General features: G+C 37.1%; 1 protein-coding gene across 11 annotated transcripts in view; it reads right to left on the reverse strand.

Annotated features, from left to right (window-relative positions):
- MIA2 (MIA SH3 domain ER export factor 2) overlaps nt 1–24,472 on the reverse strand; it is a 107,619-nt gene that overhangs the window by 37,216 nt on the left and 45,931 nt on the right. For 10 of the 11 annotated variants that reach the window (XM_074393533.1, XM_010339445.3, XM_074393534.1 and 7 more), the window contains 9 exons: nt 19,633–19,710; nt 15,681–15,791; nt 14,976–15,047; nt 13,913–14,017; nt 9,288–9,410; nt 7,698–7,818; nt 6,426–6,472; nt 5,578–5,668; nt 706–844 (listed from right to left, as the gene is read on the reverse strand). In XM_074393533.1, coding sequence (XP_074249634.1) covers nt 706–844; nt 5,578–5,668; nt 6,426–6,472; nt 7,698–7,818; nt 9,288–9,410; nt 13,913–14,017; nt 14,976–15,047; nt 15,681–15,791; nt 19,633–19,710 — 887 coding nt within the window. Of the gene's footprint in view, nt 1–705; nt 845–5,577; nt 5,669–6,425; nt 6,473–7,661; nt 7,819–9,287; nt 9,411–13,912; nt 14,018–14,975; nt 15,048–15,680; nt 15,792–19,632; nt 19,711–24,472 lie in introns of those variants that run through there. The other variant, XR_012516241.1, reaches the window with a different exon arrangement.

Genomic DNA, 24,472 nt, shown 5'->3' on the forward strand with positions numbered 1-24,472 from the left:
TGAGTGTGATAGGAAGGCACTTAGGGATTTTGAGCTAGAGAGTGACCATACTCACAATTCACATTTTAAGGGTCATCCTGCATGTTGCAGAGAAAACATAGTACAGGAGAAAGGGTGTAAAGAGGGAGACTACTTAAAAGGCTACTATAATAAACCAGATATTAACTGCTGATGGCTTGGACTAGACCAGTATGGGAGATGGTAAAAAGTGGTCAGATTCAGGCTATAAGAAAGCTGACAGGATTTGATGACAGAATAAACAGGAGATAGAAAACAGAGAGGTCAAAAATGGCTTGAGGAGCCACCCTGAGCAACTAAGTAAATGACACTGCCACTTACTAAGACAAGGAACACTTGGGTAGGAGCAACTTGCAAAGAACAGAGAAATCAGTTTTACATGTATCAGAGATGGAATTAATGGGCAGTTCAATCAAGAGTGTCCACTCAAGCCAGTACTAGGAATTCTAAGGTAGTAATTTGCTGACTACTTACTAGAAGCTAAAGAGGATTCTGTGTCTTAACTTGGAAATTCCAACAAAGAAAAAAAGTGTTTCCAGATCAAATACCTTTCTTAAAAATAATTTGATGAAATATAATCCAATCATAAATTGAGAACTTTCAATAACTGCTACAGCTAAACATGTAACATATATCTCTGAAGCTATCTTACTTGCTGTTCGATGAAGTTAACATAATTTTTATTACCTGTGGAGTTTCATTTCATTTTCTTGATATAACTCAGTCATTACTTTAAGTTTCTGTTGAAGCTTCTGATTCTCACTTTCAAAATGTGTGTTTTCTGACTGCAAAGATGCTTGTTCAGTCTGAAGATTTTTAATATGCTCTATATAAAAATTTTAAGTCATAATTAAAGGAGTAAACATTTGAGTTGCAAATTAACATTTCAGAAACATAAAAATTACAATAAATTATTAATAAACTAAACTCTTTACATTAACAGAAAATCTATAAGGTATTTTGTTTACCCAACCGTTTTTATTATTAGCTGACACATAAAAATTGTACATATTTATGTGGTACAGTATGGTATCTCAATACAGGTATTCAATGTTTAATAATCTTAGGGTAATTAGCATATCCATCACCTCTAACATTTGTCGTGTTATGAACATTCAAAATCCTCTCTTCTAGCTATTTACAAATAACAAATATGACAAATGAAGTAGATTGAAGAAAAATAATAAATATACAATAACTAGTCACTCTAAAGTGCTACAGAACACTAGAAATCATTCCACCTATCTAGTTATAATTTTGTATCTGCTAACTAACCTTTCCTTTACCCCCTACCCTCTACACTTCCCATCCTCATATTACTATTACTATTCCACTCTCTACTAAATGAGACCAACTTTATTAGCTCCCATATATGAGAACATGCAGCACTGCTCTTTCTGGCATGGCTTATTTCACTTAAAATAGGCTCACTCATGTTGCCACAAAACAGAATCCTGTAATTTTTTGACGGCTGAAGAGTGTTCAACTGAGTGTATTAATATTTTAAGTAAGGACCTATATAAATTATTTTAATTTTGGCCAGGCGCAGTGGCTCACGCCTGTAATCACGGCACTTGGGAAGGCCAAAGTGGGTGGATCACCAGAGGCCAGGAGTTCAAGACCAGCCTGGCCAATATGGCAAAACCCCATCTCTACTTAAAATACAAAAATTAGTCAGACATGGTGGGAAGTGCCTGTAATCCCAGCTACTTGGGAGGCTGAGGAGGAGAGGCAGAGGTTGCAGTAAGCCAAAATCACACCACTGCACTCCAGCCTAGGTGACAGAGTGAGACCCTGTCTCCAAAAAAGAAAAAAAAAGTTTTAATTTTTATTATTATTTACAGGATTCCTAAAACCTTCAACATTCTAATTCAAGCACCTAATATTCAATTTGGGAGCCAAATGCCACTAAAGTTCTCAGGAAGGTTTCGGAGATAAGAGTTTTAAAGGGCGACACTGTAGTTCAACATTCCCTGTAAAACTATTTCCAGATGATGAATAATGCCTGTTTTTATCTAGTGAAAATTTTATTTCTCAATAATAAATTCTACCTAGCCATCCCTTTTAATCTAAAATTTTGATACCTAAGTCAAGCTAGAAATCCACATCTTTTCATAACAAATGCTCAAACATACTCCTAGTTTAAAATATACCAAGACTGAAGAGAAAAACAACTTTGTTTGAACTGCTAAACCAAGTTTTAAAAAAATCTATAAAAATTAATAATTCTAAATTATGAATGCTTTATAATGTATGCACCAATTTTTTTAAAAACCTCATTTCTCTCTTAACATAATAAATTCTGAGCTCCTCTAAAATTGAAGTATAAACTCTGAATATCTCTAATATTAAGGTACCAATATAATAACTCGACTCCTCTAAGATGAAGGAACATATCATCTCCCGTAACATGTATATGAATCATCACCACAAATCTTAAAAGACAAAACAAACTCACTCTGCCTAAAGAGGGAAGTTTTGGAAATAGTATTAACAAGCAGAAAATTTTCGAATTACATGTAATGGTATTTAATTATTCTAAAACACTCATGATATGACTTGGGTTTGTGTCCCCACCCAAATTTCATGTTGAACTGTAACACCCAGTGTTAGAGGTGTGGCCTGATGGGAGGTGAATGGATCATGGGCATGGTTTCTCATGGTTTATTACCATCCTCCTAGTGCTGTCTCCCACTAGGTGATAGAGTTCTCATAAGATCTGGTTGTTTAAATGTGTGTAACACCACCCCCTTCACTCTCTTCCTTCTGCTCCCACCATGTAAGATGTGCTAGTTTCCCCTTCACCTTCTACTATGATTGTAAGTTTTCCTGATACCTCCCGAGAAGCAGAAGCCTGTACAGCCTGCAAAACCATCAGTCATTTAAACCTCTTTTCTTTACAAAGTACCCAGTGTCAGGTAGCTCCTTACAGCAATTTGAGAACGGACTAATACAACTCATTAAACATACACACCAAAAGAACATTTTAAGTAAATATGTAAACATTAAATGTACAGGAAATTGTACGAAACTATCTTTTCACAGAAATTTTTTAATCTACATCAGAAAAACAATTCATTGACCTAGGCTTTAAGCCATTGCCAAGAACAATCACGTAAAGAAATTAACACTGGGTATTATCTCTACTAAAAGTCATCATCCCTACTGTAAAACAAACAAGCAAACTACAACCCAACACTTAATTCTTTAATATACTTTTGTACCTTTTCTTTTTTTTTTTTTTTTGACACAGAGTCTCACTTGGTCGCCCAGCCTGGAGTGCAGTGGTGAGATCTTGGCTCACTGCAACCTCCACCTCCCATGTTCAAGCAATTCTCATGCCTCAGCCTCTCAAGCATCTGGGACTACAGGCATGCGCCACCACACCCAACTAATTTTTGTATTTTTAGTAGAGACATGGTTTTGCCATGTTGGACACGCTGGTCTCCAACTCCCAAGCTCAAGTGATCCGCCCATCTCTGCCTCCCAAAGTGCTGGGATTACAGGTACAAGCCACCGCACCTGGCCATATTTTTGCACTTCTACTCTAGCTATTTTGTTTTGAATTGTCTGTAACTTAACCACTGTAAACTGACTACCAGAAAAGGCATAAACCGTTTGGAGGAAAATCTTCATGTTATGAATAAATGATCAATTACAGAAACTTATCTTTCATGATCCATTAAAAAAACAAAGTTAGATCTGGAAGAAGAGTACAGGCAGATATACAGTCTCCAAATATTAGTCTAAGAAAAATACATAAAGATTTGTCAGGAAATTGTATTAAGGAGTGGGGTAACTGGTGAGCAAATTTCTTTGCTACTCTGGCACTTTCTACACACATTTTTTCAAATACAGCTTCCTTGAAAGTAAGCTATCTTTTCCTTCTGTGAATCTTCCATGACTTTTAGTACAATGCTTTACATATAGCAACACTGTCTCAAACTAACACTAACGTTTCTTAAAATCCAAAACTAATCCAATTACTAAAATAATTTGAGGATACAATCATTCTTTTTTTCTTTTTTTGAGACAGAGTTTTGCTCTTGTTTGCCCAGGCTGGAGTATAATGGTGCAATCTCAGCTCACTGCAACCTTCACCTCGAGTTCAAGCGATTCTGCCTCAACCTCTTGAGTAGCTGGGATTACAAGTGCCCACCGCCACATCCTGCTAATTTTTGTATTTTTAGTAGAGACGGGGTTTCTCATGTTGGCCAGGCTGGTCTCGAACTCCCGACCTCAGAAGATCCACCTGCCTCAGCCTCCCAAAGTGCTGGGATTACAGGCACGAGTCACTGCACCCAGCCAGGGATATGATAATTTTTTTTTTTTTTTTTTTGAGACGGAGTTTCGCTCTTGTTACCCAGGCTGGAGTGCAGTGGCACGATCTCGGCTCACCGCAAACTCCGCCTCCTGGGTTCGGGCAATTCTCCTGCCTCAGCCTCCCGAGTAGCTGGGATTACAGGCACGCGCCACCATGCCCAGCTAATTTTTGTATTTTTGGTAGAGACGGGGTTTCACCTTGTTGACCAGGATGGTCTCGATCTCTTGACCTCATGATCCACCCACCTCGGCCTCCCAAAGTCCTGAGATTACAGGCGTAAGCCACTGCGCCCGGCCCACGATAATTTTTAATAACCTCTATCTTTGGTGGTTCAATCTTTTGAAATAGTATTATAAATGCAGTTCACTTATTGTTAAAGTTTTTGAAAATACAGGTAAATGAAAAGAATATAAAAATCTGCCCATAATCCCATATTCGGAGATAATCATTATTGACATTTGAGTAAGTCCTTCTGGTCTTATTTGATGCAAATGTACATGGTAATTTTTTAAAATTTTTATTTGTACAAAATGAGATGCTATTTATCCCAATTTTTTTTTTTTTTTGAGATGGAGTTTCGCTCTTATTACCCAGGCTGGAGTGCAATGGCGCCATCTCGGCTCACCGCAACCTCCGCCTCCTGGGTTCAGGCAATGCTCCTGCCTCAGCCTCCTTATTTATCCCAATTTTAAAACTTCTGAAACATACTGACAGAACTTGTTTACTTTTTGAAAATACAAACACTATCTGCAAAATAAACATAAATGTTTTCAATTAAAACAAAAACGTCATTTCTACAGGTCTAACATCACTCTTGTATGTGCTAATATACTACATATGTACATTAAAGGAATGAATCATACTGCAGGTAGTACCACTACTGAAGATCAATTTTTCAATTAACAAAGACTTTCAAGTTTCAATTTGCTACTTTTAAACATCTAAAACCATACCAAACACATAACAGTGTAATACATTCAAAGATAAATATGGTTTTACATGTTTATCTAAAAAATTCATTAATTTTACATAAATGTAGAAGAAATTGGTATGCCTTTAGCAATGACAACTAAAATCAGGACTAATGTTTCACAAATACCCAACAAGAACAAAAGTTAAAAAAATATATATCAAATTGGATCTTCCCAAAATTAATTCAATTAATTTTTACCATTCTCTAAAAGGAGATGTACTTACTTAGAAAAACATTAAAAGTATGTATGCAGATGACCTACCTGTAAGGTCTTCCTTTGTCTTATCAACTTCAGATAATTGAATATATATTTGGTTTCTTTCTCCTTCTAAGGTTTTTAAAGAAGCATTTAACTTTAAAGAAGAGAAGGAAAAAAGTAACATTAATCAGTTATTTAAAAAAAATAATAAACCTCATTATAACACCCCTAACATTTTTTAAGTTATTTTATCATTTTGATGAATTATCACCTAGAATACAGAAACCAATAATGCAGCTTCCATCTAAAAAAACTAGCAAAGTCATTAATACTTGTTAAGTCTCAGAACAAGAGATAGAGAAAAGTAGTGAATGCTTTTCACTGGATACTTAAAAAGTGACTATTTTCATTCTATTTACTTTCAACCAAAGTTTTTATTAAAGCAGCCTTCAAAGTGCATTACCAAGACTTCATATAGATCAGCAAAAACTAGGAAACCACTACTAAGGTGGAAAAGAGAAGAAATAAACCAGAAAAAAAAGGTACCTAGTATTTACTTCCCAAAATAGGATTAGGGCAGAAAGGGTAAGAAAATACTTAGACTAGAAGAAAAAAGAATGATCAAGGGAAGTACAAGATAAAATACAAGAAACATTTTAAATATATTCTTATCTGAAAAAATGAGTACAGAACTTGGAATTTTTTATTTTGATAAATTCTAAAAATTATATAAATTTCTAAAGTTAATAATTAAAAGTAAAAAGCAATTGATGACAAAAATTCTGATCATTTATTGAATATATTTCTATGGGAACATAAAATGGACTTTTTAAACAGTCACTAAAGGAGATATGAGTTTAAACTATGTTCTCTTTCTTTCCCCCTATTCTTTATATTTATGAAACACAAACCTTAGCAGCATGAATCAGTTTCTTCAAAGCTCCTTTTGGAGGATTATCTACAGTGAAAATTGAAAGCACAACAATGATTTGGGAAAGTAGTACAATATGACAAAAGACATCCAAATAATTTTATCAGTTCACTCAACCAGAGACTTATAATCCCTCTTCTTGCTACAATAAAGAATTTGGTATAAAGCAGAATGGCCTGGGACCTGCTCCCAGGAAGCTAAACAATAAAAACACTGAAATGCCATTATCATTTAACAAGGTTCTTCAGCTCCAACTCCAAGAACAGTTATAGCAAGGATTCAATATTCATCTAAATATAGACCACAATTCTTAACTATTCTTGGATTCTTACAGCATCCAAAATATGAGTAAAATTATAACCCAAGTTAAAATAACATTAAACAAGCATGAGTTTTCTCAATTAGAGAAAGGATTATTTTATACATAATGAAGTAGAAATTAAAAAGTACAAACAGAACTTTATATACTTATTTTAGGGATGTAATTCTTTCCAATATATTAATATTATGAAAAAAATTTTAATCACACTTCTTCCTCCTTAATAAATGTGTTACTTATACAGGGGGCTAGGGAAGCGAACAGAAAAATGACATAAAAGTCTGAAGAACTACCACTGGGGTCAAATGAGAGAGGGGTACAAGGAACCTCTGTACTAGTTTTAGAGCTTCCTATGAAGCCATATTTCAAAATAAAAAGGTTTTTTTTAAGTCAAAGGAACTGGTGTGAGAATACAAAGTGGCTATAGTGAAACTAACTTTTGCCACTTTTGCCAACTTTAGAGCACAATCAGCAATGGCAATAACAATTTGGATGCCTAAGATTAAAAGGAGTGTAACCATCTGAACCTCTGACAAAAGAAAAAGAAATATCCTTAAGTATTCATTTATAGAACATTCATTTTTCAAACTAGTCACTCATCCATTTGATTAGCTTATAGTACAGGGGGAAACAGGCATTGAAACGATTATGATGTAATTATGATTGAAAATTGCTATAATAAAGACATGTATAATATGCAAAGGAAACAGCGGGGAGGCTGTGTGTCTGAGCAGTTGGAGAAAGACTTACTGAAAAGGCAGTACTCCAGCTAAAGTTAACTATAAGGGATGGTGAGAAAAGACAGTGTGTTGCAGACAGACAGAACATGCCAAAGTAAAAGCATGTAAAGAACATGGTGCACACAAGGAACAAAAAGGAAATAGAAGAGCTAGTCACCATTTTAGCAAAAGAAGATGAGTCATGACTTAATACCTAAGCAAGCACCATTTTCCGATTCACTGTTCATTTCTAATTCCAAGTTATCATCATCCGTTATCTCTTCTCCAAGTATAGAGGCCCAATCTTTCATCTTTATCAAGCGTTCAGTCAGAATCTTGACATTTAACAAAGGGGAAAAACAGAGACAGTAAAGCTATTATACTAACAGCTTTACAAATTCTGAACGTACAGTTATAGTTTGAAAATAATCCACATAAGTGATAGCACAAGAGTTCTTATTTTCCACCTGTTACTAAGATATTTGTAAAGTCTTAAGACTATAACATTTATTGACTATTAAACTCTGCAAGATAAAAACCAAAACTAGTTATTCCCAAATCAAGTACAGTACATATTAATATTATACGATTAAAAAGTAGTAAAATATTTTTGTATGTAACATTTCTCACGTCACAAATAACAGTGACCTAACTAACATGAGAGTAAATTCTGTGTGACATCAAACACATGTGCAGTGAGATATATAACGTATAAAAAGACTGTAGATTTCTACTTGATTTATTCAAGCAAACAATTAAGGAGTTCAACTGAGATAAAGACATTTATAAAAGAGAATTTGAGTGGAATATTAGAGGTTTTCCAAAACTACTTTTTAAATGTTGTTTAATAAAGAAATATTTTCTAACACTACAGATAATCAAATGATGTGTCATGTATTCCACTGGAGGGACCCACCTAAAAATATACTCTGCTCTACAATTTTCACCCTTCAATCTCCTCCCTCTCTTCAGAGTTCCAGGCACAAATAACATGGCCCACAGCTTTTAGCAGAGCCTGAGGTTAGCATCTTATTCTTGTTATGTAAAAGAATCTCAAACCCTATAGTACAGTAAGTTTATAAATAAATAAATAAATAAAGCAATATGCCACAGCGAGGCATGGTGGCTCACGCCTGTAATCCCAGCACTTTTGGAGGCTAAGGTGGGTGGATCACTAGGTCAGGAGATCAGAAACAGCCTGGCCAAGATGGTGAAACCCCACCTCTACTAAAAATACAAAAAATTAGCCAGGCATGGTGGCGGATGCCTATAACCCTATCTACTTCGGAGGCTGAGACAGAGGATTGCTTGAACACCAGAGGCAGAGGTTGCAGTGAGCAAAGATTGCACCACTGCACTCCAGCATGAGCAACAGAGTGAGACTCTTGTTTCCAAAAAAAAAAAAAAAAAAAGTATTCCTCCCCATGAAAGTACATACACTAGTTAAAGATATTCAATTAATATATCTAACCATGTGTCCAATTTCTCAAACTCTTCCCAACATCCTCTTAACAGGAGCAGGTAACATCCTGAAGAGAAAAGGTAAAAACCATTATTTTTATTTCTTTATTAAATATGTAGGCTAAAAAACAAAGGACACAAAGAATTTTCATATAAATATGTTTGTATATGTGTATGTACATCCTACAAATCTGTAAGTCTTCAAGAAACATTTGAAAATCTGGCCAAATATGTTATGAAAATATGTTGTGATAATAAAAGCTGCTAAAAACTAGTTTTCAGATTTCAGAATTAGTATAAAACTCTAGCCAACTTGGTCACTAAAACCAGTAGAGCCATTTACCTTGATGTGATTTTCTTTATCATTTAGAACTTGTTCTGCATGTGCTTTGGAGTCTTCAAATGTTATTTTCTGTTTATTAAGTTCACTCACTTGTTCTTTCCATACTTCAGCTTCTTCCAAAAGCTGAAAATGAACATTTTAAAAATGCAACTCATCACACGGGTAAATCACTAAAAGACACTAAAAAGGCATTGTGCAGCTACTTAAAAAAGAAAGACAGACATAGCTCTTGTTTTCAAAGAACCTTCAGAATAGGGTAGCGTAAAATAACATACACATTCTTCAAATAGTTTATATCACATATGTATATCAAATAAAAGTTTTCTGAGACATACATATCTTAGATTTGATTTGATCATTTACCATTTCTTATATATCCCATATAAAATACCATACCTTACTTGCATTAAAATTTATATTTTAAATCATTGTGCAATTTTGTACTTACACTAACTGAACTTTAGAAATACCATTAATCTAGAACAGATCAGATTCGGTACAAACAATATTCTACTGTATATACTTTTACAGGAAAGAAAAGCCTTTCTGAACACGACACAAAAAGAAAGATCATTATAAAAGGTAGACTTGACTACATAAAGCTTAAAAGCTTCACAAATCAAATATAACACAAAAGAAATTTAAAGACAAATAACTAGAAAGAATTTTTTTTTTTTTTTTTTTTTTTTAAGAGGCAGGGTCTCATTCTGTCATCCAACCTAGACCATAATCTCAAACTACTGGGCCCAAGATATCCTCTCACCTCAGGCTCCCAAGCAACTAGACTACAAGCACATGTCACCATAAACTGCTATTTTGTTGTTGTTGTAGAGTCAGGGTCTTGCAATGTTGTCCAGACTGATCTTGAACTCCTGGTCTCAAGCGATCTACCCACGTGGACCTTCCAAATCACTGGGATTACAGGTGTGACCCACTGCACCCCACCAAGAAAGGAATTCATAACATTTTAGCATGCAAAGAGCCTTACAAGTCAGTAAGAAAAACGGACAAAAAAAAGCCTGAGCAGGCAATTCACAAAAGAAATGGGTCATATACATGAAGAAGTCTAAATGTATTTAGTCTTTAAAATTCTGTTCTACCAAATAGTAATTATTGGATTTCTCTGCAAAACTAAGACTTCATTAGCATATTTCCTTACACATGAAAAACAAATCCTTTTCTATGCATAAATAAAAGAATCAAATGATACAGGTAAAAACAAATAAGAATTCAAGAAAAAAATTCACACTTGGTGATTAGGTCATCTCCCATGAGTTATTAATAAACAGACTGAGTACACAGTATGCAGTATTAAAACATTAGAGAAAGAGTGCATTATTAGAACATGGAATCGGTGAATACGGATAATTTCAAGAACTTTGATGATTAAAAGGGAGTTAGATGAAAGCAGTTGTAAAGAGTAAGACTGACCTAGGTGAAATATTTTCCAAGGTGGAAAAGGCCACTTTTGATTGTAACACAGCAATTTAACACAGGGTTTACTACCACTTTCTCCTCACATCTATTAAAATGCAAGAAAAGAGATTTTTTTTTAAGGCATAAACCCACAAGGAAAAAAAGAGAATAGATGAGACCAAAGATAACTGTAGAAGTAGAAAATGGAAAGAGATGGAAGTGTGATAGGAAGACTCCACAGGCAAAACCCTGCAGCATTATTCTTTGGAGAGATGGAACCTGAGACTCAAGGACATCTATCCAGGTGAAGGTAGAAGTAACATACTGAAAACATAAAAGTATTAAATAGAGGAAATTTACTAGAGATACCAGCACTCTTTCCCTGACTGAGCTGCAAGGCTACTGGCAAACAGGTTTACACCTCCAAAATGGGACCTGTGGAGGACTCATCCCTGTGGAAATAGTCTTCAAATATCAACAAGTAAGAATCCTCCAATTAGAAATACCCTAACCTGGCCAGGCGCAGTGGCTCACGCCTGTAATTCCAACATGCTGAGGCAGAGAGAGGCAGATCACTTAAGGTCAGGAATTCAAGACCAACCTGACCAACATGGTGAAACCCCATCTCTACTAAAAGCACAAAAATTAGCCAGATGGGTGGTGTATGCCTGTAATCCAAGCTACTCGTAAGGCTGAGGCAGGAGAATCACTTGAACCTCGGCAACACAGGTTGCAGTGAGCCAAGATTGCACCCTGCACTCCAGCCTGGGCAACAGAGTCTGTCTCAAAAAAAAAAAAAAAAAGAAAGAAACAAAAGAAACACTCTAACCAGATTATCCTATAGAAAAGTCCACCAGTGGCCAGGCATAGTAGCTCAGTAATCCCAGCACTTTGGGAGGCCAAGGCGGGTGGATCACGAGGTCAAGAGATCGAGACCATCCTCGACAACGTGGTGAAACCCCATCTCTACTAAAAATACAAAAATTAGATGGGTGTGGTGGCGTGCACCTGTATTCCCAGCTACTTCAGTGTCAGAGGCAGGAGAATTGCTTGAACCTGGGAGGCAGAGGTTGCAGTGAGCCAAGATCATGCCACTGCACTCCAGCATAGTAACAGAGCAAGACTCCACTGAAAGAAAAGGAAGGAAGGAAGGAAGGAAGGAAGGAAGGAAGAAAGCAAGCAAGAAGGGAAGGAAGAGAAAGAGAGAGAGAGAGAAGCCCGCCAGTGACAAATGAGAGCTTCCAGTTAGATTTGAAAGCTACAGTATTATATGAGCAGCCAGCCATGAATCACCAAACATCTGAATGAAGAACCTTTCAGATAAGACACAAACCAAAAAGAAAAAAAGAAAAAAGAAAAAAGAAAGGAAGGAAACAGGAAACTCAGGGAACTGCAAACTCCTCAATATCCTCAGCAAGATAAGACATGCATCTATGAAACAAATAAAAGGCATAATCAAAACAAACAAAACCTCTTGTAAGTGGAAAACCTGAGGAAAAATGGACAGAAGTTTCAAAGACACAAAATAAAGAAGAGATTTTCAAACACTTATCATATAAACTATCCACCAAAAAACTATGAGATAATTCAAGTAAATGTCCCAGAACTGAATTTAGATCAAGAGTTTCCAGATCAAAAATGTCCAACAAAATATATATTTAAAAAAAAAAACCCACACCAAGGCACATCATCACGTAACTTCAGAGAACAGGAAACAATAAGAAGATATTAAAAGCTTCCAGGGAGGAAAAAAGCAGATTATCAAAAATGTTCAATTATCTGAATAGCTTCTGACTTCTTGAAAGCAATACTGGAAAGTCAAGAAAATGGAATGACAGTGTCAAAATTCTGAGGGGAAAAAAATGTCAACTGAGAATATATTCAACGAAAATATCAACAAGTATGAGAAACAAGACTTTCTCAGGCATGAAAGTTCTAAAAAAAAATTACCTCCTATACTTCTTCCTCAGAAACTTACTTAACTAGAAGAATTAACCACAAATAAGCAAGTCTTACATATAGGAAATAGAAGATCTAGCACTGGAGAAAGACAAGGGAATCATTGGGATGAGGGCGAACTGAAATCTCAGGACACAGAACAGAACATACACCTGCAAAATAAGTTCTTATTAAACCAAGAGAGACTTGAGAAAAAAACTGCTTCAAGTAAAAAAAAAAAAGATACAGGACAAAAATGAATATTGGGGAAAAAAAAAAAAAGAAAGCGAAACTAACAGATTAACCCAAGCACTTGAAGGCATAAATAAGGTATATCTAGAAGACAGCATACAAGTGAACTGGATAAATATACAAGAAATGAAACAATTATTAATTCTAAGGAAAATATTGGATAAGACAATATGTAACAAGAACAAACCATGTGACTCTGATGTTAGTAATATTTGGATAATTATAATAATTTAATCACTGAAAAATTTTCCTACGGAAAAATTACAATTATACTGGCAAAGCAGAAGAAGAAATATATGTGGGAATATCTACGTATATGGGGAAGAGAAAGGGCAAATGCCACATCCTCATTTGATCTGCCACCAGAACTGCTTCTATCTTTAGGCCCCAGATCTATGACTTCAATAATCCTAACTTGTATTCTCTGTAACCCGTCAGTCTGGCTGTTAAGAAGTTGGTTATGATTACAAAAATGCTAAATGCCCTTGCTTACCTTCCCTGCTCTGGGGATAGAGGGTGCCAAAAGCATACAATTTTTTTTTTTTTTTTTTTTTGAGACACAGTCTCACTCTGTTGCCCAGGCTGTAGCATAGTGGCATGATCTCAGCTCACTGCAACTTCCACCTCCTGGGTTCAAGCGATTCTCCTGCCTCAGCCTTCAGAGTAGCTGGGACTAAAGGCGTGTGCCAACATGCCTAGCTAATTTTTGTATTTTTAGTAAAGATGGGGTTTCACCATGTTGGCCAGGATGGTCTCAATCTCTTAACCTCATGATCCACCCACCTCGGCCTCCCAAAGTGCTGAGATTACAGGTGTGGGCCACCATGCCTGGCCAAAAGTATACACTTTTGTATACTATACAAAAGAGACAGATACCGAAGGATGTATGGGAGACTGTCCTGCTCTCATGCTTTCCAGGAAAAGCCTACACCTGTCCGTACCATGGGTCAGTCCTGAAGATGCCAAGAACATGTGTAATTACATATTTACAAGTTGAGGAGTCCCTAGAGAGCACATACCTGTTTCTGGCTTTCCTGAAGTTGAGAATTTTCATTCAAAGCATCTTTTATTGCTATCTTCAGTCGTTCTTCATTCATTTGAAATATCTTGAAGGTCATTTTGGCCTAAGTAAAACAAAAAATATCAATTTTGTAACAATTAATTTAATACATAGCTCATCTTTACACATACTCCCTAGAACACAGTATTAAACAAAGGCAAAACCATGCCAATATTAACAGCAGAGGCAGCATGGTGTAGCAGAAAAAAGGCTTGTGTAGAATCTGGGTCTAATTCTGTCTCTCCCACTAACTTGCTATGATGTAACCTTCAACAAATGATTTAACCTCTTGTAACATTTTATGTACCATGCAGCAAATTTTGATAACTATTTATTCTATCTCCACTACTAAAATTTAAACTTCATGGGGACTTTTTTTTGTCTATTAAGTGTCAAGCAACCAGTGCTCAACATACAGTAATAGCTCCATAAACACTTATCTATTGAAAAGATGAACTTTTCTGAAGTGTCAAGCAACCAGTGCTCAACATACAGTAATAGCTCCATAAACACATCTATTGAAAAGATGAACTTTTCTGAAGTACTTTATGTTAAAAAAAAAAACACACACACACACACACACACACACAAGCTGGACATGATGGCTCATGCCTATAATCCCAGCACTCTGGGAGTTCAAAGTGGGTTGATGACTTGAGCTCAGGAGTTGGATATCAGCCTGGTAAACATTGGCGAAACGCAATCTCTACTAAAAATATAAAACTTAGCCAGGTATGGCAGCACATGCCTGGAATCCTAGCTACTCAGGAGGCTGAGGCAGGAGAACTGCTTGAACCCAGGAGGTGAAGGTTGCAGTGAGCCAAGATTGTGACACTACACTCCAGCCTGGGCAACACAGCCATGCTTATTCATCTAGGTATTGCTAAAAATATATATAAAAATAAAAATATATATCCCTGGGATCCACTATATCTCAAATCCTATATCTTATTTCTTAATTTTAAAAAATTAAATTAAAGTCAGTTTAAAAGCAACAGACCTATTAGACTAATTCAACTTACTTCAGCTACTTGTGATTTGATGGATTTTGACTCATCTTCTAGAGACTGTATCCTTTTTGAAATATCTGCCATCTAGAAAGACAGTATCAGGCAATAAATATTTACTAAACTGTAGTTTCCAAAACGCCATATATATTAGATACACTGTTAACCTAACACTTTTGCTCCGTAAGTGAGAGCTCAAATTAAGAAACTTTCTCAGTTTATTTAGCCATATGCTTAAAGGTATTTTATATAAACATTATATAACAATAGTATCTCATATCAACTTTAATATTTCCTAATATTTAAGTTATATCGGCTCAAGATAGTTCCACAAACATGCTTTACTAAATAATCTCACATACATCAAGATTTTCATTGAGACAGATTTTTTTCAAAAGAAAAAGTTATAATGTTCTTAACATACATGTTAAGTAATTACAAATATACACTATGTAGATGATTACTCTGTTTTTATTTATTATGAGCTACTTCCATGGTGCATATAGAAAATTTTTATAAAAATATGCAAGAAATTTAACACAATAACTTCTAAGGGGAAGTGAAAAGAGTGGATCCAGAAAATTTTGCTCTCTAATTTACAACCTTCTGTATTCTTTACATTTTTTACAATAATGTTATACTTTAACCAGTATCATATTAATTTGTTAACGCTTGGTAATTTTCTTTTTCTTATGTTCTCCTCAAATAAAAAAGCCTTACCAATTCATCTTGCTCAGAATGTTTAGATTTCTCTTCTTTTAACTCTTTTTCTAGACAGAGTATTTCATCTTCAAGTTCGGAATTGGACCTGTTCAGCTTTTCACAGGTTGCCTAAAAGAGAAAGCCAACTTAGGCTGGCTCTGGTAGCTCACGCCTGTAATCCTAGCACGTTGGGAGGCCAAGGCGGGTGGATCACCTGAGGTCAGGAGTTGGAGACCAGCCTGACCAACATGGAGAAACCCCATCTCTACTAAAAATACAAAAAATTAGCTGGGAACAGTGGTGCATGCCTGTAATCCCAGCTACTTGGGCGGCTGAGGCAGGAGAATCACTTGAATCTAGGAGGCAGAGGTTGCGGTGAGCCGAGATCATGCCATTGCACTCTAGCCTGGGCAACACGAGTGAAACTCCATCTCAAAAACAAACAAAAGAGAGAAAGCCAACTTTATAAAATAGATATGAGAATTTTTCATTAGGGCAAATCAGATACACATAATCAAAAGTATGTACTGTAAGTTAAAAACTTTCATTGATAAATTTGCTCATTTTTATAATATCAAAATAACAGCAATTCTAGCAGTGGTCAGCAAAGTGCTATAAAGAGCCAGAGAATACTTCAGGCTCGTAGGCATGCAGTCCTTGTTGCAATTACTCAACTATGCCATTGTAGTGACAAACAAAAGCGATACCTAAATGAATGAGCATGGCTGTGTTCCAATAAAATGTTTTACAAAAACAAGTGGAGAGCCCACTAGGCACAGTTTGCCAAACACTGCTTAAAAGCATTATAAAGAAAAAAAAAGAGAGAAAAAAAGGTAATTTAGGCGGGCACGGTGGCTCACACCTGTTAATCCCAGCACTTTGGAAGGCCAAGGCAGGGGGATCACAAGGTCAGGTGTTCAAGACCAGACTGGCCAACATTGAGAAACCCCATCTCTATCAAAAAATACAAAAATTAGCTGGGCATGGTGGCTTGTGCCTGTAATCCCAACTACTTGGGTGGCTGAGGTAGGAGAATTGCTTGAACCAGGACCCAGGAGGCAGAGGTTGCAGTGAGCTGAGATCGTGCCACTGCACTCCAGCCTGGGCTAGAGAGCAAGACTCCCATCTCAAAAAAAAAAAAAAAAAAAAAAAAAAGCTAATTTAATTAAAGGCATGACATTTAAAAAAAAAATAATAAAAAAAAAATCAAGACTGCTTCATGGTTAATATTCCACATTGAATTAAGACATATTTTCTATGACCTTTTTAATTTAAAATGATTAGTTATTGGATTCTTTCAACTGGGTTTTAAATACCATAATAAACATATCTCTGATATTTGTGATCCTTCAACAAACTTGTTTAAAAAAAAATAAACCAAAAGATTCAAAGAATTGAATGCAGATGAAAATAAAAGCAGAAGAAAATACATACTACATTATAATGACTGAAAAATTTGTTTACACGTATTACCCCATATTTTTTTCATTATAGGAATTCCCTCACCTACATCAAAATTACTCTACTCTACAGAAATTTACATTATAAGTAAGGGTATGTTGATAGATGTTTAACAACTGTTTTGTTTGTTTGTTTGTTTTTAAAGTAGCCTTATCTGTAGCATTTGCTGAGTTCTGTAGTATACTTCCATCATGGCCAGTTTCAAGCTACCAACATGATGTCACTGAATGAAGAGTTTGGGAAGATAATGCTTGAAATAGGCTTTCCTGAGCCAAGTATGATTTACTTAATTTTAAGGAAGGAAAACATGGTAACTTGTAATTTAGCTAAACTAGATTAGGGTAAGTCATGGGAGTGCCTTACTACTGTTGAGATATGGAAGTGTTGTGAAAAGCAGAGTAGTGACAAAGGATAGCAGAGGACACCTACATCTGCAAATACTAAAACAGAAACAGTAGACTTTGTACCTTTGATAAGTGTCAAAGGTACAACAAGGTTTGATTTTATCTACAGATTCAGTATCTTTTAGTATTTTTTTAAACTGTACCACAGTATAGTTAGAATTCAGTTATGATTACTATTACTGAAAATAGCATATTAAAAAATTACTAAAATTGAAGAAAATTTTCCAAAATGTTGAATGCAGCTAACTTTACTACCATAATAATTCACTACCTTGAGAATTCGTGTGAATATTTTATCCTCAATATTATCAAGCTTGAGTAATGTCTTTGCTCCCTAGTTTCTCCTGTTAGCATGCCAAATGCCTTCTAAAATTATTTTTATTTATCAAAATAATAAATTACTACTGAGAAAGTAGTTAAGACAGAGGGTCAACAAATAAACTATAATTTCAACAAGTTCTTGAAGATAGGAATAGGCAGGCACAGCGTGGTAGCTCACGCCTGTACCCAGCACTTTGGGAGTCCGAGGCAGGCAGATCATGAGGTCAAGAAATCGGGACCATCCCAGCTAACATGGTGAAACCTCGTCTCTACTATAAATAAAAAAAATAGCAGGGCATGGTGGCACGTGCCTGTGGTCCCAGCTACTCGGGAGGCTGAGGCAGAAGAATCTCTTGAACCCAGGAGGCGGAGGTTGCAGTGAGCCGAGATTGCGCCACTGCACTCCAGCCTGATGACAGAGCAAGACTCTGTCTCAAAAATAAAATAAAATAAAGATAGTAATAGGCAACAAATGAAGAAAATATTAAGAAACTTATTTTATTTGGAATCCAATTTATAAATTCCTTTTGGACTCTACCAGGAAATTCTTAATCACAGCACATAGACTTTCTGATGATTATGGACAGCAGTGATTAAGAACTGCCAGACAGGCCGGGTGCGGTGGCTCAAGCCTATAATCCCAGCACTTTGGGAGGCGGGTGGATCACGAGGTTGAGAGATCGAGACCATCCTGGTTAACATGGTGAAACCTCATCTCTACTAAAAATACAAAAAATTAGCTGGGCATGGTGGCACGTGCCTGTAATCCCAGCTACTCAGGAGGCTGAGGCAGGAGAATTGCCTGAACCCAGGAGGCGGAGGTTGCGGTGAGCCAAGATCGCGCCATTGCACTCCAGCCTGGGTAACAAGAACGAAACTCCGTCTCAAAAAAAAAAAAAGAACTGCCAGACAATACTGGACACTTATCAAAGGCACAAGGTCTACTGTTTCTGTTTTAGTATTTGCAGACCCAGGTGTCCTCTGCTATCCTTTGTCACTACTCTGCTTTTCACAACACTTCCATATCTCAACAGTAGTAAGGCACTCCCATGACTTACCCTAATCTTAGTTTAGCTAAATTACAAGTTACCATGTTTTCCTTCCTTAAAATTAAGTAAATCATACTTGGCTCAGGAAAGCCTATTTCAAGCATTATCTTCCCAAACTCTTCATTCAGTGACATCATGTTGGTAGCTTGAAACTGGCCATGATGGAAGTATACTACAGAACTCAGCAAATGCTACAGATAAGGCTACTTTAAAAACAAACAAACAAACAAAAACAGTTGTTAAACATCTATCAACATACCGCTACTTATAATGTAAATTTCTGGCCTAATTCTTGTTAGTTCTTAATACCCTCAGGATGAAAGTAAAGGCAAATACAGTCATAATTTACATAATTTGTTGTTACCAACTATTCCTAAGTTTGTAAAATGAATCCTATTTCTCCTTTCTAGAGCAAACTGAGTCAAAAAAGGAATAAGTACCTTAATACTTTTCCCAGGAATGATAGAATGAAGAGTTTCTTTATAGCTTCTAAGTCCTTGAATATAAACATACCTCACTCAAAACAAGTTAGCAAGAAAAGCTCAATTTTTTATATTTAATGCTCCCTACTAATGTTCCATTTCCTCGATTAACTTTCTTATTTAAGTTTTAACATCCAGAGATGCTCTTTCACATTTCTTTCAAATACTTAGTTTTCAGAAAATATATTTTTAAAGTTTTTGTTACTTAGTATCTTTTCCCCAGATTTTAAAATTATACCATCTGGTTTTTTACCTCCAAACTTTGTGCTTCTGTTGCCTCCTTCTCAAAGCTGGCATCCTTTAAAGATGACTCTACTTCATAGCCTTCATACTGAAACAAAACACCACCACAAGTAAAAACTCTACCCGTTTTATTCTAAATCTTATCTGGATAGATGCCTAAGAAGCAGACAGAATCCATTTCCACACGTACATTAAATTTACTTGGATTTACTTAGCTTTAAGTTTTTCAAATCTGACCACTGTAACAACCAATGCCAGAGCAGCTAACACATCACAAACCACTAGCTCAGGCAACAGATGCTAGAACTTCACCCCTAAGACTAAAGTCTGCTTCCCAGAGAACATGTATTAGCAGACATAGTAGCATCTTTTGCTAAAAATAAGGTAAAAACTCTAATCTAAGGTTGTACTAAAGATTATCCAAAGGTTTACTCAAAAAGCATTTTTTTTTTTTTTTGAGACCGAGTTTCACTCTTGTTACCCAGGCTGGAGTGCAATGGCACGATCTCAGCTCACCACAACCTCCGCCTCCTGGGTTCAGGCAATTCTCCTGCCTCAGCCTCCTGAGTAGCTGGGATTACATGCACGCGCCACCATGCCCAGCTAATTTTTTATATTTTTAGTAGAGACAGGGTTTCACTATGTTGACTAGGATGGTCTCGATCTCTTGACCTTGTGATCCACCCGCCTCGGCCTCCCAAAGTGCTGGGATTACAGGCGTGAGCTACCGCACCTGGCCCAAAAAGCATATTTTTATGTAAGCTGTCTAATTATGCCCCCAACAAGTAAACCTCTTCTTTAAGCCTATTCATTAAAGAGAAATTTATAGTAACTGACCATCAAAACTTTTCACTTTTAATTCATACAAGACAACAAAACAAGTGTGGCATATAAAAATCCTTAAAACTAAGGAATGACCATAAAAAAATGAAAGAAACAATACAATATATAATGCTGTTTGGCAAAATGCACTTCAAGGATTCAAAAAAAAAAGTGATTAAACTGAAGACTAGATTGTTCTAGATCATGACAAAAATACCCAAATAAAATAGTATCTGTCTGAAAGCCTGAGAGAGCTATCAAACCAGTGAGAATCTGTGAAAGAAGCAGAAATCCCCAGAAAGGCATGTCTAGCATCTGACCTTTCTATTCCCCCTAACAGAAGAGGCTGATGGGCTGAGAAACTAAGCAGAGCAGGAGACTCGGAAGCTGAGAAAAAAAACTTGCAGTTGAGGACCTGCCAAGTCAGATGAACCAGTGTAGCTCAGGCTTTAGGATGGGACCCTGTGGTTGGCTAAACAATGACCTCTCCGAAGATGTCTATGTTCTACTCCTGAGAATGTCCAGGTATAATAAAGGATCTTAAGATGGAAAGAGCATCCCAAATTATTTTGGTGGGCCGAATATAATGCCAAGGGTCCTTATAAGGAGGAGGCAAGAGGAACAAACTTAGAAAAGAATGATATAATATTAAGATAGCAGCAGAAATTGGGAGGATGTAGCTATGAGCCAAGGTATGCTGGTAGACTCTAGAATCTAGAAGAGACAAGACACATATTCTCTCCTAGAACATGCGTAAAGAAACAGACATGCTGCTATCTTAACTTTTGCCCATAAGATTGGTTTTAAGGCTAGGTGTGGTAGCTCATGCCTGTAATCCCAGCACTTTGGGAGGCCAAGGTGAGAGAATCACTTGAGGCCAAGAGCAGCCTAGGCAACATAGTGAGATCCCATCTCTACAACAAAATAAAGTTATTAAAAGATCAGTTCTAGACTCTGGCCTTCAAAATTTTAAGAGGATAAATGTGTGTTGTTTTACACCATTAAGTTTATAGTAATTTATTACAGTAGCAAAAGAAAATTGCCGGGCGCGGTGGCTCAAGCCTGTAATCCCAGCACTTTGGGAGGCCGAGGCGGGTGGATCACAAGGTCGAGAGTTCGAGACCATCCTGGTCGACATGGTGAAACACCATCTCTACTAAAAATGCAAAAAATTAGCTGGGCATGGTGACGTGTGCCTGTAATCCCAGCTACTCAGGAGGCTGAGGCAGGAGAATTGCCTGAACCCAGGAGGCGGAGGTTGCGGTGAGCCAAGATCTTGCCATTGCACTCCAGCCTGGGTAACAAGAGCGAAACTCCGTCTCAAAAAAAAAAAAAAAAAAAAAAAAAAAAAAGAAAATTAATGTCCTTACCAACCTAAACTGGCTACCTTGGCCGGGCACAGTGGCTCATGCCTTTAATCACAGCATTTTGGGAGGCCGAGGTGGGTGGATCACGAGGTCAGGAGTTCAAGACCAGCCTGGCAAACAAGGTGAAACTCTGTTTCTATTAAAAACACAAAAATCAGTTGGGCATGGTGGCATGCTATCTGGGAGGCTGAGGCATAAGAATCATTTCAGCCTAGGAGGCGAAGGTGGCAGTGAGCCAAGATCCCGCCACTGTACTCTAGCCCGAGCAACAGAGTAAGGCTATCTCAACAACAACAAAAAACCTACCTACCTTATAACAAAGTCAAAACAAAAAACAGACTAATCCTCTGAACTAAGGCCCAGCTTCCAAATATCTCAACCTGTTATTAACTTAATCTGACCTCCCAACAAAGAAAAGCCTACGACCAGATGACTTCACAGTTAAATTTTACCAAACTTTCAGAGCAGAATTACCAACACTTCTTAAAGTCTTCCAAAAAAAACAACAGGAGGGAATATTTCCAAACACATTTTTTGAGTCTAGCATCACCTGGATACCTAAGCCAGACCAAGACACCACAATAAATAAATAAACAAACAAACAAGGCCGGGCGTGGTGGCTCACACCTGTAATCCCAGCACTTTGGGAGGCCGAGGCAGGCATCACATGGTCAGGAGATCGAGACCATCCTGGCCCACGTGGTGAAACCCCATCTCTACTAAAATACAAAAAAAAAAAAAAAAAAAGCCAGGCATGGTGGCATGCACCTGTAGTCCCAGCTACTCAGGAGGCTGAGGCAGGGGAATCGCTTGAACCCGGGAGGCAGAGGATGCTGTGAGCCGTGCCCTACTGCCTGGGTGACACAGCAAGACTCTGTATGAAAAAAAAAAAAAAAACCTACAGATCAGTATCTCTGATGAACACTGATGTTAAAATCCTAAATAATCAACAAGTTAAAATTAAGAATACATCAAAAAGATTATACACTGTGATTAAGTGGGGTTTCTCCCTGTCATGCAAAGCCGGTTTAATCTATGCAAATCAATTAATGTGATACGTCACATTCACAGACTGAAAGACAAAAACCACATCATCATACCAACTGACAAAGAAAAAACATTCAACAAAATTCAACATCCATTTTTTTTTTTAATTTTGAGAGATAGGATTTCCCTATGTTGCCCAGGCTGGACTTGAATTCCTGGGCTCAAGCAATCCTCCCACTTCAGGCTCCCAGGAAGGTGGGACTATAGGCACATACCCTCAAGCCCAGACCAAGGTTTCTTGATACAAACTCTTAACAGTTTAAGTATAGAAATAAAGATCTGGCCAGGTGTTGCAGCTCATGCCTATAATCCCAACACTTTGGGAAGCCCGAGGAGTTCGACTCCAGCCTGGATAACATGGAGTCTCTACCAAAAATACACAAATTAGCCAGGCTTGGTGGCACACACACACCTGTAGTCCCAGCTACTCTAGGGAGGCTAAGGTGGAAGAATCACTTGAACCCAGGAGGTTGAGGCTCTAGTGAGCCATAAGCATGCCACTGCACTCCATCCTGGGCAACAAAGTAAGACTCTGTCTCAAAAAAAATACAAAATAAATAAAATTTTTTAAATAATGAGAAAAATAAAAATTAAAAAAAAGAAATAAAGTTTATTTTCAACATAACAAAGATCATTTATGAAAAACCTACAGCAAATATCATCATCAGCGAGGAGAAACTGAAACCTTTTCCACTAAGATCTGGTACAAAGCAAGAATGTGCACAAGCACCACTTCTATTCAAAACAGTACTGGAAGGGCTGGGTGTGATGGCTCACACCTAATCCCAGCACTCTGGAAGGCAGAGATGAGCAGATCACTTGAGCCCAGGAGTTCAAGACCAGCCTGGGCAACATGGCCAGACCCCATCTTTACAAAACAATACAAAAAATTAACCAGTGTGGTGGTACATGCTACTTGGGAGTCTGAGGTGGGAGAAACACCTGAACTCAGGAGGTTGTGGCTGCAGTAAGCCACATGCCACTGCACTCTAGCCTGGACAACAAAATGAGAGCTTTTCTCAAAAATAAAAAACAAAATAGTATTAGAAGTACTATTGAGAGCAATTAGACAAGAAAAAGAAATAAAAGGCCTCACAAGATGGCTTGTGCCTGTAATCCCAGCACTTTGGGAGGCCAAGGTGGGCAGATCACAGGGGTTCGACACCAGCCTGTCCAACATGGTGAAACCCTGTCTCTACGAAAAAATACAAAAAAAAAAAAAAAAAAAAAATAGGCAGTCATGGTGTTTAATTTCCTTTTTTTTTTTTTTTTTTTTTTGAGACGGAGTTTTGCTCTTGTTACCCAGGCTGGAGTGCAATGGCGTGATCTCGGCTCACCGCAACCTCCGCCTCCTGGGTTCAGGCAATTCTCCTGCCTCAGCCTCCTGAGTAGCTAGAATTACAGGCACGTGCCACCATGCCCAGCTAATTTTTTGTATTTTTGTTGTTGTTGTTTTTTGTTTTTTTTTTTGAGACGGAGTTTCGCTCTTGTTACCCAGGCTGGAGTGCAATGGCGCGATCTCGGCTCACCACAACCTCCGCCTCCTGGGTTCAGGCAATTCTCCTGCCTCAGCCTCCTGAGTAGCTGGGATTACAGGCACGCACCACCATGCCC

This window comes from Saimiri boliviensis, chromosome 2, assembly GCF_048565385.1.
Source record: "Saimiri boliviensis isolate mSaiBol1 chromosome 2, mSaiBol1.pri, whole genome shotgun sequence".
In the NCBI taxonomy this organism is placed as follows: Eukaryota; Metazoa; Chordata; class Mammalia; order Primates; family Cebidae; genus Saimiri; species Saimiri boliviensis.